Raw genomic sequence first — 17953 nt, 5'->3', positions numbered from 1 at the left:
ATGTGCATAATAAATATGAAATTCCCTTTGCAATGAAACCATTCATGAATTTGGGGGTTGTAACACATGCTTTATTTCTTCATTTATATGAAAATTGTTGCAAATATAAGATATGGTGACTGACTCCAGGGTTGTCTCCTCAAGAAGCCTTTTTGCTTACACTTGGACAAAATGTGTTTGTGTTACTGTTGACACGTCCATCGCTGTGGGATTAGAGGATGCCATTTCATCCAAGGGGTTCTGTAAAGAGAAGGCTGTTTTAATGTGCATTCAGTAATACCTGTGTCCAGGTGGTATTTCAAAGAAAACCCCAGGAGAAGAATAGAAAGTGCAAAAGATTACTCTTGTCTTCTACAGATGTTTCCTTGAGTAATCTCACCTCGAGCATTTGTAGGGGTAAAAACCATCTTAGCTCATCAAAAATCAAACCAACCAAACCAACAAAAAAAACCCAAACCAACTCAAAAAACCCCTCATCAATCAACCAAATATCTCCCAAAACCAAACAAAACCCAAACTACTTCTAAGACATCTAGTCTTTGGAGAGCCTTGAAAATTGCTGAGATGTGTAAAGGTTAGTGTCTGAAATGGGCTTCTTCAGACAGAAGCTTTGCTTAACATAGAAAACACTTCCACTGATGCACCATTTTTTTAGGTCTGTCATCCTTTCCATGCATGGAGTAGATTATGGTGAGCTCAGTATGAAGTGTTTGTAGTTCTCTTGGCTAAAACACATAGTTTCCATCAAAAGGAACAGCATTCCAGCCATCTGAAAGTATAAAAGCAATTTTCTTTTAGGTATTTCCATAATATTCAAATTTAAGAAGGGACATGCCCCAAAAAAACCTGTGAAACTGTGTTTATGGAGTAATCAGAAAATGATTCCATGGCTAGGCAAGTATTTGAAACATTTAATCATCAATATAATATTCCTTGTGTTGGTGGAAATCCTCCTATTTCTGCTCACTTACTTCTTGGTTAGCTGAATACTGTCACTATTGACATTTCACATAGCAGACACACAGCCCCATGTAATGTGTATAATGTCTGCCTTGGGCTCCACATAGATCTGGGGGAATAGGTAAAGCAGCTTGGATGATGTTTTGAGTGACTTTTCATATATGTGAATATGAGTAGCCACACCTTGGAGATCTTTTGAGAAAGAAGTAGATTATTAAAGGGATGTGTTTCCCCTGATTTACATGCTCATGTTGCTTTGGCAGCCTCAGCAAATGGAGAATATCACTGTCTGCTGGCAGCTGCAAAGGACTTCAGGCAGAGGTTTACCTCTTTTGGTTTGTCCACTTTTATGCCTGACCCAAATGGCAGCAATGCTTATTATGCACCATTTTTGTTCTGGATGTTGAACCTATTTCTTCACAAATTAATTGCTTCTGGCTGACTTATCTGTAACCAGTGTGATTGAAAGAGCATGAAAACAATCAGTGATATGTGGCTGTTGCCTGTTTACCAAGGAAACCTTTGTTAAGACTGCTTTGGCAGCCAGTGCATTTCATGAGTTCGGAAGCACAGTTCCATGTTGGCAACAGGCTGGAGACAAAGCTTGGGTGCAGAAGAGGTGCTAGGCTGATTGGCATGGGTGGGATGCCGTTGATGACTATGCAAGATACAACATCAGGGATGCTGTGTGACCAGTTACAAGGGTGATACCAGCAGCAGGGTTCCTTTATTTTTTGTTTGTTTTCAGACCAGTTGGAAACGTGAAGTGGCTATAATGGCTCCACCAACTGGAGATGAAGCTTGTAGCTCTTCAGAGGGTTACATGCATGTCGAGCACACTGGAATTGAACTCTAATGCCTATGCTCTGGATTTGGGTTGAGGGATGGATTGCATTTCCAACTTTCATGTATAGACACTCCTCTCTCTCCCTCTTTTTTCCTTTCTTATAAGAAAGACGGTGTTTGCTTAGTATGGTGCTTAGTGTCTCAGTTGGTTAATTTAGTCCACAAAGGAGATTTACCATGGACTCCCACGGTTGTCTTGGGGGGGCGGTCCGAGGGAAAGAATCACTTTCTCTTTCAGCCTTCATAGTTATTGCTGAGAAAGATGTGAAAGGTTACTTGTAAAGATTTTATAATTTGCAAAGACCATAGAGGATGAACTCGGGGGAGGTCAATATACAATACTGGAATCACCAGGTGATGTCAGGGTCTTACTGACATGCATGTGAATTTAGGGGAAAAAAAAACCAAACCAAAACAGTCCTTCATCCTGCAGAATTTGACAAACTGGCAACAAGACATTTCTGCCCTGCACATTGGGAGTCTATGAAAGGGAAGAGAAGAATAAGGCTATTCTTAGCCCCCTTTATAAGCACACAAAGTACGGCACAGAAATGTCACTTGCTGGGGAGGTAGGATGGTTTGTTAAAGAGGACAGGACCGCTGTGTAGAATCGTCCTTTACAGCAGGGCAAACGAACCTGCTCTTGTCAGCCCCACGCCAGCTCCGCACATTCCCATCTCAGTCGGATACCGCAAGCGTCCTGATTTCTTCCCTTCCCTCCCACCTTTCCCAAATTATTTTTATTCGTGCTCAAAGACCGGCGGTTTCGCCAGACCCTGGACGGCACCACCTCGGGACGGGAGCGAAGCGGTGACTTCAGCACTGGCAGACGCGAACAGCCGGCAGGCAGGGGAGCGCCCCAGGGTCACCGCCAGCGCCGATCGGCCGCTGCCAGCCGCGGCCCCGGGGCCACACCGGCCCTCTCGCCGCTTCCCCGCAAAGTTCCCGGCGGAGCCCGCACCGCGGGCCGCTCTCCCCGCCTCCGCCGGGCTTCCCCATTGTCTGCCCGCGGGCGGAGGGCTGCGCTGCCCGCACGCCCCCAGCCTCCCTTTGTGTGCTCCGGCCGGCGGCGGCGCGGCGCCCGCCGTGATGCGCGCTGCGGGGCGGCGCGGGGTCCGCGCCGCTCGCTGAGAGGCGGGGAGGGACCCAGCCTGTGCCCCGGAGGCTTTTCGCTCGCAGCAGCCGGAGAGGGGGACTATGGACTGAGCGCATCGCTGTACCATGGAGTCGGGCATCCGCTTGAGCACGCTCTGCCTTCTCCTCTGCCTGGGGCCAGGTAGGCGGATGCTGGAGCCGCCGGGAGAGTACCGGGAGCGGGGCCGGCGGAGCTTCGCAGCGGCGATGCTCTGGCCCCTGGGCGGCCGCAGGTGCGGAGAACGGCGGAGGTGCTGCGGGGATGCTCGGGAAGTTGCGGTGTCGGCGGGTGGCTGACGGCACTTTCTGGTCAGTTTCAGGCTTTGGCGTGGACCCCTCGCTGCAGATCGACGTGCTGTCCGAGCTACAGCTGGGAGGCTCCACGGAGGGCGTGCGCCAGGTGCCGGGGCTGCACAACGGGAGCAAAGCCTTCCTCTTCACAGGTACGGCCGCCCCGGCCCCGCAACTCCGCCCGTGGCCGTCGGGCCCCGGCGCCGCACCCGGGGCGCGTCCCCCCAAGTCCCCCCACCGCCGGAGGTTTGCTCGCTTTGAGACCTCGGGATCCCGTACCTCCCCTTCCTGCTCGCATTTCTTCTACTCTTCTTTACCGCCCCCCTCCCATTATTTCATAATTTTTTTCCTCTCACCCCATTTTTTTTCTTTGACTGGTAGACGCTTAATTAAAGTACAGCAGGAACGGGGATGGCAGATGGCATGTTTTGTGAGTCGTGGGGTGCGGTGATGAATAATAGCACCACCCACTCTACTGCTTTACTTGGGAAACGCTAAACATATCCCAGTTCCAGCTAAGGAAAACCTCACTGAAAGTTTTATGTGAGTCGAGCAAAATGTTGACATGAAGTGCCCCGAAGGAGGAAGGCAGATGGCTTGAAATAAGAACAACCTTTTTTTTTGCCAAAGGAAAGTGGCCCTTTGGAGCTTCTTTGACATACCCCTCCTGAGAAACAATGAATGAGTTTTGGTCTCTTTTAGTGCTTGCGATTGTTTCTTTGTTTACAGTGGGAATAGAAATAAAATAGTAGTCTTCTCTCTTCCAAAAATACATTTAGGGGTTTTATTAGAGGTTATTAAAAATCATTAAACTTTCTTACATTGTAATTCGTAAAATAACTCTCAATACCTTGTTGAATATATTGGCATTGCTTACATTCCATACACTTGCTCATTGTCAGTGTGTTTTTGAATTGCACTTTAATAGCATACTGATATGTTAAATGAAGCTGGAATCAATAGTATTTTTAGGACAAAACCCCAAGTATATCTTAATTAAAAAAAGCGCCTAAAACTGGCCTTTAGAAGCAAGTCTCTTCTCTGCAAGATGATTAAATGCTCCTTAAAATCTATGACTAAGCAAGAAGATGGAATGTGGCTCAACATCTGATGAAAAACAAAGAAATCTCCACCTCAGCTTGCACTTTCAAGATAGGGGAACTTCATTGTTGGTATCTTGTGTCATGCCAGGAGTTTAGCTTGGATTCAAACAGATTTCTAGTGCAACAGGGAAGAGGCTGTGTTTCACACACAGAAGAGTTATGATCCAAGGGAGATAAGATCTAGAAAGGGAATTTCTTTTTCATGTTTGCATTAATGAGATAATTTATCAGGAAGCTAATAGTTGCCAAAGGCTTTTTTTTTTTTTTAAGGTGACCTCTCTAGCGGTGTTCTTCCCTGGAGCTGCCAGCATGTGTCACTATGGACGTGAATGTGGAGACACATGGGTATATGTGCTAACAAACACTGGCACATGCTGGCTTTAAACATCTGTGATGTAAACATTGTGGCTGCAGAGCAGAGACCTCTGTGAAGGGGGTGACTGCTTAGCATGGCAATGCATTTGTGGGATTGGTGTCGTGTCCTAAAACAGGTGTAATTTTTAAGGCATGGTTCTGAGTTGAAGAACCATTGTGCTATAGTGGATTGGGGTGAGGGAGTGGGGGGAAGTTAAAACGCACTTTGTCTTCAGTTCAGGATTTGAGGTTTGGAAGAATAAGACTTGCTGGCATATTTTCCCAGTGTCAGGACGAAATATTACTGTGTTACTGAGGAATTACTTTTTTTCAAGTTTTTCCCTCATTCTTTGCAATTACAAGTGTACATAGTTCCCAAATGGGTTAGCAGTTTATTTGTAACAAAAGAAGACAGGAGTTTTAAATTTTCCCAGCAGCCTTTTTATTTTGTTGAGAACAATTGGAGGAATAACAAGGATGAAAACACTTGTTTCTAAATGGTGGTTGAAGTCACTCAGTGTCCCTTAGGAAGTCTTTAATACCCTGCAGGACTGGAGATAATTTTCCCTGCTACTGCATAAGATGACTACTGATTTTCTTATAGTGAATGGGGTCCTTACTGAGCAGAGAGATTTTAATTTTTGAGCTTGCATTTGGAAATAGAGAAATTTCCTTCCTTGATCAGACCACTGGGTCCACTTAGTAATTTTTGTTCTGCTCTTAGAACTCACACTTTGGGAACATTGCTGCAATGTGTACCTTTTAATGTATGTATTTGTAGTGTGTGAATTTCAAATACATGTGTGTGTTGCCTTGAAATTTGGTTTGTCTATGTGTTTTTTTCCTTATTCCAGCTGAAGCCTTAGTCCTAGACAGAAAAAATTTTGTGAGAATGATGCAAATGACTTTAAATGGTCTGTGAACTTACTCTGGAAGCTCTGACTTGTGATCCATCCTTTGCCTCTTGGTTTCTTCAGACAGCAAATATTTTCTCGTGTCATATATGTATTTACAACACTTTAGTATGTTGCCTTTTTGGTAGACCTCATTCTCAACTGATGTAAAACCTTACTTTAGATAAGCTTAAACCATTCAGACGTCCTAAATGCTGTTCTCTATTTTAGAAGGAAATTATGAATGTGGCATGTTGAACTGCCAACAGGTAATAGACAATTAAAGATGTATGATAGGAAAATTATATATATAGTTAAATCAGTTTCTAGGCAAAAAGTCAGTTTTGACTGCTTAATTAGATGTAGAATCAATTTTCAGTATAGAGGTTTAGCATCTGATTGGCTGTTCTGGCAAATTCTCCCTTGTGTAAGTGACTTTTCAAAGGTACTTGTATTTCTAGGTCATGTAAGACAGTAAGCAGTTACTCTTTAAATGTAGTTTTAGTCTGGCACTGTCCAGTCAAGATAATTTAGATTATACTAATACAGTCTTGTGTCATGCCATGATTTAGAAATAATGTTAGCCATTTGAAATCTGCTGTTACTTGGACTTTTTTTTTGTGTGTATGTACTTGACTTCAGCAGATTTAGGTGCTGGATTCTAAAGCTTTTTAGGTGTCTGGTGCTCCTTGGTTGTCGTGAATGGTAGCAACAGAATGCCACTGTAATCTGTGTCTGGTTAGCTGCAGGGACTTCTTTTTCTGGAAATGTGATTTGCAAAGTAATTGTAAAATGTTCCAGTGTAGCTTGTGGGAAGATACAATTATGAATAGAAAACAGGAGGAAGTCTTCAAAAATGTTAGTGTTGCTGCATGTGAACATCTGCCAGCACTTTCTAGCCAACAGCAGATATTATTATGTCAAAATATGTTGAGAAGAAAATGACTCCTCTGCTGGTCAGAGCAGCAGAACAGAAGTCAGAATATCTATGTCACTAATGTCTCTCTGTTGGCAGCTGTTTATGTAAGTCAGTGAAATTTTCAACACCTTTGTTCCTTCCTTTGTAAAACAGGGATGACACTTGGGTAAAGCCCAAACCAGATGGGTGGACTGAAATGTAATTAATGTATTTAAAAACAGCTTTTGGAGAAATACACATTGTCATTCTTATAGTCCTTTTTTGTAAGGAGACTGCATTAATGTGATTTGAGGAGATAGGTGAAGATGAAAGTCCAATGTAGCTATTTTCCTATGCAAATGTGGAAATCATATTGCTTTAAGAGCACTTGTTGCATATTTAACCTCAGGGGATTTTTGAAGAAGCAGACAAAACCACAGCAACAGAGGCTGAAGGATGAGGAGGGTTTTGTATGACTGACTTCAGTCTGTGCTAGGAGATATAACATGAAACTCATGCAAGGTCCCAGTGAAACCAGATATTTCAAGTGGCAGTAGGAAATAGTGTTCTGAGGTGTGACAATCTAAAGAAGGGCTGCAAGAGTAACTTGGTCTCTGGCATTTCACTAGGCAATAACATTTTGTCACCCTCCCTTTGAATTCTGTATTATCTGTACTTTATAGATAGAGTATTTCAATAGTCTTTCTGGGTCTCTCTTGTTGAGAGCAGATACTGTTCATCAGGCTGATTTTGTCCAAACAGTGTGTGTGTGTCTAGTGATAGAGACACCTTCCAACTGCCTCCAGCACCAGTGGAGAGTAGTGGAAGGTACACTGTAAATCAAGGGATGAGAAGCAACACAAATGAAAGCCAGGTGATGTGTAAGGACAGTATATGCCATCAAAGGGTGTATATTCTCTTCAAAGGGCAGGCTAAAAGGTGCACAGAAGAGTGCAGTCAGATGGTTACAAACACAGAAACATGCATTTAAGGAAAAGATAAAAAGGACATGTCAGTCATGAAAATGTGAGAACTTATGTATCTGGATGCAGAATTTGAAATTTATTCAGAGGAGGGATGATTTTAGAGGCAAAATGATTGAGATGTGCTATGAAACACCAGAAAATAATTTGCCGAGTCCTTTCATTCATCCCGTCAGTGGGATGAATGAAAGGACTCAGCAGTACTGTTGTTTGAAGTGGTGCTGGCTGGCACAAACTACAAACCACCCCTAAAGCAGGATTTTTGGTATAAGTGATGTGTTATCTGTTGTTGTATGACTGGATCATTAGTGTGTTATTTTAAAATACCAGCATGAAAATATTACTCTATCGTGTATCCCTTTGGAAAGTTTATTCTGTTTTGTTTCATGATGTCATCTCTGGGCACTTACTAAATAAAGAAGCTAAAAAAAGCCTTAAAAGCAGAGATGAGTAAACTTTTTGTCACAGAAACAGGATTTACTTTGCCTATGCGCTTCACAACACACACTGCTTTTTCCTTGCCACCTGTCATTGAAACAGTGGGCAGATGCTTTCTCCAGGTTCCAGCTGAGCCTGCTGAAAATATTACTGTTCCCAGCTGCTCATCACTGCCCAGAAGCTAGAGGTTACTGTCCCCACAACTCTTCCAAAGCAAGAGATTATACGGGTGTTCCCATGTCTGCTGATGGCAAAATCAGCCAGCTTCAGGACTGAACCTGGCTGACTGCAGTGACATGGATTACAGTCCTGTAAAATCCCCTTTCTCCAGCTGTATCCATTTCCCAGAGGAGAGGTAACAGACAGCTGGGAATGAGGATGTTAATGTTGCCAACTGTCTTAGCTGACTGCAAAGTGAATACTTATCTGCAGCTTTTTTTTTTTTTCTTGCATGCAAACTGTTTTCACTTAGAAGCACTGAATCCTCAAAATGTGGGTCCTCCATCATAGAGATAATCTGTAGATAACAGAAGTTTTAATCAAAGTTTAATTTCAGTCGGCACTGGCATGTTTTTTGATGTTAGAAATGCCTAATGTAAGCAATTGCTCTATGACAGTGTGGTAGCCAGAATGGTTTTGGTGTATCTGGAATAACAGCATAAGCTTTCCCTTTGCTGCCTTTCACTTCTGGAACTTTCTAAAGTCACCTCTGCACCTGTGCAAACAGTGACCACTGTGGTAGGGCACTGCCAGGATTGTGATTAATGCTGCTGGGGAGCCAGGCTGGGTGCTGAAGGAGAGCAGAACTCTGAAAAGCTGGGCTGCTTTTGCTGGTCTGGCTGCTCCTCTGAGACATACCCTTCCTCCAGAAGGACTTAGTATTCAGCAACCTCTTCTGGGAAGTATCTGCTGCTTGAAGACCCCACCCAAAAAAGGAGATAGCATATGAGGATCCTGCATCAGTTTTCCATCCCAAGCCCTGAAATTTAGTGCATGGAGAACTCTGATGCACTTGCCCCTACAGAATATTCATGAATATGCCCAGAACTGGAGATTGTTGCTTGCTAACTGGTTGTGCTGGTTTATCTGTAAAATAAAGGGGAAAAAGTTATGGAAGAAACACTTAAATATCTTGAGCTTCTGATTGATGCTTGTAATCGTACAGTAGAGGGTAGGGCTGAGAAATGGAAAGTGAATGGAAACCTAAAGTACAGCAGATACAGAAACTGAGAGAAGAAAAGCTTGTAATCCCTGAATGTAGTCATTAGTGCAGAGTTGACACAAATAATGTTAAGGACTGACATAAAACTTGGCCTGTGGCATTTGGGGATTGCAACTGTCTTATGCTGGAAGTTTCTAATAAATATTGTGGGTGAGAGTGTGTATTAGGCATTACTATCACAGAAGTATAAGTGTTAAGCAACAAAGTTGTTTTAAGTTCAGCTCTAAAAATTGTCATTATTCATTCCAAGGAAAGTATTTTACACAAAGTGTTATTTTGTTTTCCTTTTTGTTTGTTTGTTTTGTTTTCTTTCTATTTTCTGCAGTGGGCTTTTTCTGGGGAGGGAAAGGTAATAAGCTCAGAGATTAAATATTCACTTTAAGGCCTTTAGGGTTGCTTTTTTTGTTGTCTGTCGCTTGTAGGGTTTTTGTTGTTGTTGTTTTGTTTGTTTATGTTTTTTTTCCCGATTTTTTTTCTTCCTACTCTCCTCTCTTTTCATGTGTCTTGATACGGGCTCTTGTCACCTTTCAGTCTGTTAAATCCCAGCATGACTTTGGTGGCTTTGCCTGGGCTTGGTAGGACAGCTAACATCTCCAGCCTTTGGAGTGAATTAATATCTGCATTTATTTATCAGCAGGGTGTGACTCAGTTTAAAGCAATGTTGTGTTTTACTGTGTTCTTGTGGACTTGAGGCTGTGCTTTCTACAGCCAGGTTGTATCTGATACCTGCAATAAATTCAAGTCCCTGGGGATCTGTTTTCTACTGGGACAATGATGAATCTCTGAATTTTTTTTTAATCAGTGTCTGGTTGTTCAGGTTAATGAAAATAACCATGTATTGTTTATACATTCAGTACTGCCCTAAACAATTCATACTGACTAACAGCAGACAGAATTGCATTTGCTTCTTCATGCCTTTACAATGAGGCCTCTTCTAGGATATTGCAAGTACAAAATCCTTGTTGGGGCTTGTATTATCTCAGGGCTCCAGCTGGCAGTTTTGTTGGAAAGCTGAAGATGAGTATAATGTACAGCTTGTAGGAAAGACACGTATGAAAGGGGAATACATTACAACAGTGTCCATGTGGGGCAGAGCCCTGGTTGGTGCTGTGAGAAGGGACCTGATGGTGGGAGGAGTGGGGCCCAAGAGCCTCTCTCCGTGTTGATATCCCTGTCAAGAGCAGGCAGGTGCAGATGGCTGCTCACCTGGCAGCCTCTCCTGGCAGTGTGGCAGGGAACAGCGGTGTTGGCTGGAGTTAAAAGATGTGATGTTGACAGCAGGACAGCTTCTGTCCTGTGTGCCACAGAGAACCCAGCACATGCAGTGCATGTGCCCTGAGAGGGAGGACAGTGACCCTTCTAGGTAGCTGTCAAGTGCATCTTTCCATATTGCTGGGGGAGGATTGCATTAGCAAGAGGAAGTGATGGGGAAAACAAGGTCTTGCTACCCTTATGTAATTACTTTTGCTGTGGCATAGTTTTGTAGTCACAAAGTGTGCCTGAGACTTGCTAAGTTCATCTTTTTTTTTGTGGTTTCTTTCTTCACTGCAGCATGGCTCATTCTCTAGTGAGATGCCACAAAGGACAGCAGCATTTCCTACACATCCCTTTTGGATCAATCACAATGTGTGTTTTCCCTCCACTTTTTGCTTATAAGATGTGGGAAATAGGTTTTCTACTCTCCCCTCCTCCCCAGCTTATGTTCTTCTAGTCTGTATCCTCCAGGGTATACAGGTGCTACCTTGGAAAAATAGCTGCAGGTATAGTTAACTTCACTGTTTCCACTGAGTCTTAAGGGATGTACAGCACTGAGTTCATAAGTTATTTAAAACCATTGGTAAGGGCTGGAAATTTTATATAGCTGTCATGGAAAACTGTAATTCTTTGTAGTGGCTCTTCCCTCTATTTCGTCCCATTTGTGCCAAGGTGCAGATCCATTGAGCAGCTGCATTCTCCCACCTGTACTGCTAAGGTACAGCTGAATAAGGGATGAAAAAGTTTTTTTCACTGTTGAATTCTTTTTTTCTGTCCATCTGATTTTCCCAAACTCCTCTATATTTTGTCTCAATGTTTAAGAAATGCTATTTTTTTCCATCTTTGCATTGTCCAAATTATTTCCTCTCAGGAAAAACTGAGGAGAAATATAAGGGTACTTTCTACTTCTTCTAAGTTTTAAAATTATTTTTGCCTGGACGTGTTTTCCACAATAAATTCCTACTATGAATGCTCACTTAGATATTTCAGCTAGAAAAAAACCCAACTTCTGTAGCCATTTTCAACATGGAAGAATTTCACAGCAAAATTCTTATTATTTGTTAATGTTTTATTTGCTTTTGCTTTTTTGGTGCAGGCTTTGTTTTTGGGGGTGTGTGTGATGCTGATGACTTCAGAGAGACATACCAACTTAGAACAAACTGACTTTCAGCTTGAGTCATCTCATGAGCAGCTGCTTGCAGTTTTGGGCTCTTGCAAGGTGCTAAAGCAATGGGAATGGTCTAAAAGGACCTGTAAGCTGAAAGAGGCTTCCAAAGACACAATGTTCAAAAGGCTTTTAGCAGATTAACATATTTGCTGCAGCACCAAAATTGCTATGATAGACTGTAATGTTTCCAAGGGAGCCATTACAATCAATATTGCTAGCGATCCATAACTGAGAACTCTTTTAGTGGAATTTGAGTGGCTATTTCCTTCTCTGAAAACATGGAGTATAATAAGGAAAAGACCTCCAATTGTGGAGTTAGAGCAATGTTTATACTCTGTTAGAGCAATGTTTATATAATTTCCCCAGCATAAATGCTTATTTAAGTATAATTAGATGGCGGTAACATCCATAGTGTTTATCCTAAAAGTGAAGATGACATGCACCAGCCTCGACTGTGTCTGGGTATCCATCAGTCTCTAGATACAGCTGTGTAATGATCCAGAAGGGTTCCAAAGGATCTTTTCTAATTTTGAGGTCAATAATCTGTGTTTTAATAGCTCTCTAAGCATGCATTTGCATATTGTGCCCCAGCTGTTCCAAAGGCACTCTTAAGATTTTCTGTAACATTAAGTAATATGCCTTGAACTTGAAATAGTCCCTAGATTTGCTCAGCTCTCGTTCAAGGAAGAGAGTTGACTTGAGGGAAACCTTATGTACCCTGTTCAGTGTTGCTCTTATTAAGAATCCCTGCATACACCATTAGCATAAGGAAAGCATATGGGAGTAAGAGATCTGGGAGGTTGAATTAAAAAAAAAAAAATGCGTCTGGGTTATGGCATTCACTCTGGGTTTCTGCATTTCAGAAAAATATCAATGAATTGCAGGGACTGAAGAGAAAAACAGCAAACCTGATTATACAGTAACAAAAGGACTGGCTTAGTAAGAAAGCTTTTGAAAGAACTTGAGCATGTACAGCTTGTCCAAGAAATGACAAAAGTGTTGTATGATAAGTGTCTAGTATTAGAAGATTCTTAGTGGTTTAAAATGAAGGAATTATTTAGTATTCAAAAAGGTAGAGGTAGGAGTAATGTAATGATACTACAAATGGAGAGGATTTAAGATAAAAGGAGACTTTCACAGTGAACTAGTTTAGATTGTGCAATAGCTGCTGAAACGAAGTGGTAGAAATCTCTGCACTTTTGATTTTTTTTTTTTAGAAGATAGCCTGAAATAAAATATCTAGGAAGCATTAGCTTTGCTGTAGTCACTGTACATAGTTGTTCAGGTAATAGGCTAAGGAAAGGATGGATGACCCTTTAAGTCTTTCTGTACTCTGGAGAGTGGGAGTGTTGGTGAAATTGATCAGATAGGGAGAGTTTTTCAAAGACACAAAGTAGCATCAAACACCTGGTACACAATTATCAAACCAGTGCCTTTGTATTCTCCAGAAACTTGTTCTATGGTGCACTTACATATATTTTGATGATGCTGGGCTGAAATAAGCCTACAAGAGCAAATTAGAGCCTGGAAACATTTTATAATTTTAACTCATTCAAGTTTATACACTGAGCATGAATTTAAACCTGTAGCTGATTCATCAGGGCTAGTGGACACATTCACAGAAGCATGGACTCTGTTAATACCTGAATTAAATTAGAACTTATGGAGAATCTGAACTCTGGTCTTTCCCAGCTTTCTTGAAATCTCTGGTAAAATCTACCTGTCTGCTCTGCTCACAGCTGAGCTGTGTATATGGTATCCCTTGATATCTCTCCTCTTTGATTTGTTCTTGTCTCTCCTTTTGAATAATTCCCAATTCAGAAACATCTTTCCTTTTTCTGGCATCAAAACAGATATCCTATGAGTAGAGATTTTTCCAAGTATGCCATTATGGTTGGTGGTATTGGTGTCCTACCTCTACCCTCAGGTGTGGTCTCTCTTTCACTTCCTGTTTCTGTAGTGCTTGAATTCTATTTACAGTTCAGTACAGTTCAGCCTTCTCCCCCCATCTGCCACTGTTTGCTCAATGTGTTGCTGGAGACCTGTGGCTAACAACAGAGGTGTTGGATGTGTCCATATTCAGATACAGCTTTTTCCACTGGTGGCCTCCCTCCCCCTGCCCTGCTTGCTCTGTTTTTGCTGTTAGGCTACAGGTTTAAGTTTTCTGGTGCTTTTTATCTTTGTCAGTGGCTGTTGGCCATTTTCGTGTGTCAGAAGTTAATCTTTCATGCAGACTGCATGGCTGTGGTCATCTGCAAAATGACCTCATATTAATGTTTTCTTAAACTCACCATTGTGTTCTGTGAAAAGAAATCAGCACTTAAATTCTTAACAGATAGAGTTGTCATTAGTTGAAGGCAGTTAACCCTCACATGGACAAAAACCAGTTATACCCTAGTAAGCCAGGGATGAAGGAAAACTACGATGAGAGATCCAAATCCTCCAAGGGGGAGAAACAGATTCTTCCTGGAGAAAAAAGGTAAACCTTCTAGGTCATCCACAAATGATTACAAATTACAAGAAGTCCTTTCCAGCCTAAATGAATCTCTGAAACACAGGCGTGAGGAGTTACGTCTTTAGGAACAGCATACTCGTCACAACAAAAGCAGGTTTTGAGAGAAAATGAGTGAGCAGAGAGCATGAGTAAGTCTTACTGACACTTGCACAGTGAGAACCAAGCGAGGGGGAGACATGTGTGTTGCTGAGAGGGTATTGGATTGCCTACACCAAGCATGATCCTACTTCAGAGGTGCCATGGTGGGTGCTGATCTCATACGGTCTGTCATTGTATGATAGTTCACCACTGGCATATGATCTATTTGAGAATTTGAGTTGTGTCATACCTTCAGAGAGAAGGGTAGGGCTTGTGATGCAGCTTGATCTACATCTAGCATAATCTGCTTGCATGATTTATTATTGCCATTAAGTTTGTACTTTATTGTTTTTAATTGATTGGACTTTGTTTACCTTTGGTAGCCTGCTTTTCATTTGGAAAAGGCTGGCAACACTAGCTCCTTCTCCTCCTCCTGTCCTCCCCTTTTGCTATGAATTGAATAACTGTTAAAATCCTGGCCATGCTATACAATGAAAATAAAATCAGTCTTTTTGCAGTTCTCGTGTGTGTCATGCCCTTATTACAGTACTCGTAGGGCTGGAAGGTGATGCATTGTTTTTCTTCTGCTCTTCAACGTCCCAGTGTTAACAGCATTTCTTGGTGTGGTATTTTTGTTTGTTGTTAGGTCAGTTTGACACAAAGTGCTCATGTGACAGTATGCAACCAAGCATAACTAGGTGCATATGCCACAGATGGCAGCTGCAAGGAAAACAAGGCAGGCTTGATTTTCTCCACAGGTTCAAGGTGTTCTCAAAGCAGCTTCTAGAAAGCTGTTTTGTGCCTAAACAGAGTTTAGTTTTATATGTTTATAAACACATATATATCTATGAAGCTATAGTAGATGTAACCTTTTAAATATAGCTGGGATCTCCATTGAAATGAAGAAACAAAAGAAATCCCACTCTGTGCTACATCAGTGTCCTTGTTCAAACAATAGGTTTTATATTGGTATTGGCTGTGAAAAACATAACATAATTCTAAGTAGCAGTATGTGATCCTACCTATGAAGGAGCACATACAAAGCATCTTCAAAACTTAAAAGGGTTTAAGAATAGTGTTGGAGTATAGGCTAGGAAAAACTGGTAATCAAAAAAGATATTGCATCTTATAATTTATAACCTGTAACCTATAAATCACCAGAAAGCATTACAATAATAAATACATGGTGCACAGCATACTGTGCAGCACACATTTTAATTTCCTAGGAGTGGAATTTCAGTAACAAGAAATCTTTTATCTTCATTATTTTACTGTCATGTAATAGGTCCCCAGTGAGTAGCACCTTCTCTCCCGGTGATAGTATCTAGCATGATGACAGTTGCTGTGAAAGGGATAGTATTTTTGGTGTACAAGGAACAGAAGTTTTCTGTATTATGTATGCCTTTAAAAATTCCTGATAGTACTTTTGTAGGTGTGGTGCTTCCCTGTGTGTTGGTCTATACATTTCTAAAATTCCCTTCAGAAATGTTCGGAAGCGCAGATTCACATTTTCTGTGGCAGTTTGATAGGAGCTGCTAGTGTGGCAGGGTCTGTATTTCTTGTTAGCAAATCAGCTGTTTCTGCCTCCTGTGCTGAGAATATAGACTTCTAATCTGGAGTCCTACATGTTCAAAGTTCAGCTTTGCCTGCAATTAGGTTTCTTATCCTGTCATTTGCAAAAGGTTTGAAAAGTTGTCAGAAATACGCTATTGCAGGTGCAGTGACTAGAACCTGTTCTATAACTATTTATCTTTTATTTACTTTTTGCCTACTGAGTCCACTTGTTCATGGGCCTGACATTTTTGGAAGAGCATGCCTGACTTTTTGTGGTGCAGCTGGGCTACTTTACCTTATAGGAAATGATTCCCACTTGTAACCCTGGTGCAAATTCCCTCTTTGCTGAAGGGACAACAGCCCAAGGAAAGATGAAAGATGTCTAAATGTGTTAGCATTGTGCTCTGGCAGGTTAAGACTAAGATTGAGAGAGCTGTGGTACTGAATCCATCGCAGAACGATTCAGTCCCATCTGACTTGCCTTGGTTTCTAGAAGCAGCTGGCTGGTGTATAAGCTCAGAGGCTTAACCCAGCCACTAGTATAATCACCCCCAAACCTGTTTTGTATCATCTCTTGCAGAATGCTTCTAGGCAGATTTCAGTGGTAATATTGTCAGGTCACAGGGAATATGTATTATATTACAGACAGTCATGGGTTTGCAAAGGCTATCCTGATTCAAGCCTAGTTGTCCAGGCTCTCAGTACCTTTCTCTCCGCTTGTCCCACAGTGGATTTGTTCTCAACTGTGTCAAAATGACTTTAAACATCAAAGCGTGTAGTATATAGGTGAGCCAGAGTTTTGTCCAGGAGTGATATGATTACTGTTTTTGGAGGACATAAGTATGAACAGCCAATGTAATTGGGGAAAAATGTGTTCAGAAACAGGTCTTCTAGTCTTTTGTGTCAGTCCATTGTGACTTGTGGGACTTTGCATATGGTTTGAGCTGGAGGAAAGCCCTTGCTGGATGGCACACCAAAGCTGTAGCTGACATTCAGAATAGAGGAAGCTACAAAGCAAAGGCAGTTGGAACCTTCCCAAATGCTGCAAGAACAAAGTGTGACATTTCCCCCCTTGTTTTTATTTGATTTAATGATTTGGCTTCAAGTCAGTTTTTGTTTCGATTGTTTCATTTCAGCTGAAGAGCATTTTGCCCTCTTCCTTTTCTCCTTCTCATCTACTGCATTTCTATCTGCATGCATCCTTGCTGAAGCATTTCTTTAGTGGAAATATGAAGGCAGAAACACCACACCACGGGGAAGTCAAAACTACAAGCGCAGTTTGTGGGCTATGTCCTAAACAGTCTGTGGGGTATCCCAAGGTCCTGATCGTGCCACTTGGGAAATTAATTACTGGAGTCCTTGTTCCTGGCATTTGTGAGTGTTTGTTCAGGGGAGACCAGGTTGGATCCAGTTTATGGGGGCTCTTGGGTGCACAGAGGTCTGGATGTACCTGGTTGTATCCTGATGTACGTTTTGATTGTAGTCCTAGAGTTCACCCAGGTTTGGGAACTGGGCAGTGCTCCTGAGCCCTGTAGTGTAGGCACACCCTTTGGGAATGGCCCCAGTGGGAGTCTTACAGGGTTAGTATATATCTTGTAGTCTTCTAAACTTCAGATGGAACTGCAACACCTTCCCCCAGATTCTTGCAGAGTTCCTTCCTACAGCCTTGGAGGATCCAACTCAGGTTCATGTGGATTTGGAAAACTACAGCTGCTTTTTTTTGCTGTTCTCTCTAAAACATCGGGGAATATTTGAGAAGGGAATAGAAAAATTTATAGGTAAAGTAATTCAAAATGTTTTATGAGCTGATCTTATATATCAGTTTAAATAGCAAAACAACCAGCTTTTCTCCTGAAGGATTTAATGCATATCACATCTAGCAAGGCTTTGGTCTAATAAAGGTTGTTTTACTTCTTTATATCTTCATTTTTCATTAGAGGAATGCAACTCCTGAATTTGAATGCACTGTGTTCCACTTAAAGTCCTGCTGTACTGTCAGCCTCGTAAAGATTTTGCTGTTGGATTGGCTTTGAATGCTGCCCGGTTGGCTGGGTGCAGCTTAGTTTATATTTGTTATCTAAGTAAAAGAACCATATAAATTAAATAGTTGCCCTTTGAAGGCTGTGTGGAATCCTAGTTATGAAAATATTAACCAAAAACTTCAATATGGGAAAGTGACAGGATGTGAATATATGCTTGTGATACTCATTCCTCCTAGTGTACGAAATTGAAACAAAATTGAGCCAATTATATTTCTCAGCC

General features: G+C 41.8%; 1 protein-coding gene across 1 annotated transcript in view; it reads left to right on the top strand.

The window, feature by feature from the left end:
- The first annotated feature begins 2792 nt into the window (after nt 1–2792).
- The window catches only part of NELL2 (neural EGFL like 2), a 134261-nt gene continuing 119100 nt past the window's right edge, over nt 2793–17953 (top strand). The window contains exons 1-2 of the mRNA XM_039726942.1: nt 2793–3082; nt 3255–3383. Of these exons, the coding sequence (XP_039582876.1) occupies nt 3028–3082; nt 3255–3383 (184 nt within the window). The 5' untranslated portion in view covers nt 2793–3027. The remainder of the gene's footprint in view (nt 3083–3254; nt 3384–17953) is intronic.

The sequence above is a fragment of the Passer montanus genome, unplaced genomic scaffold (genome assembly GCF_014805655.1).
Source record: "Passer montanus isolate IOZ18808 unplaced genomic scaffold, ASM1480565v1 scaffold6, whole genome shotgun sequence".
Classification (NCBI taxonomy): domain Eukaryota; kingdom Metazoa; phylum Chordata; class Aves; order Passeriformes; family Passeridae; genus Passer; species Passer montanus.
The sequence above is the reverse complement of the archived record's forward strand: the minus strand, read 5'-3'. Positions and strand labels throughout refer to the sequence as shown.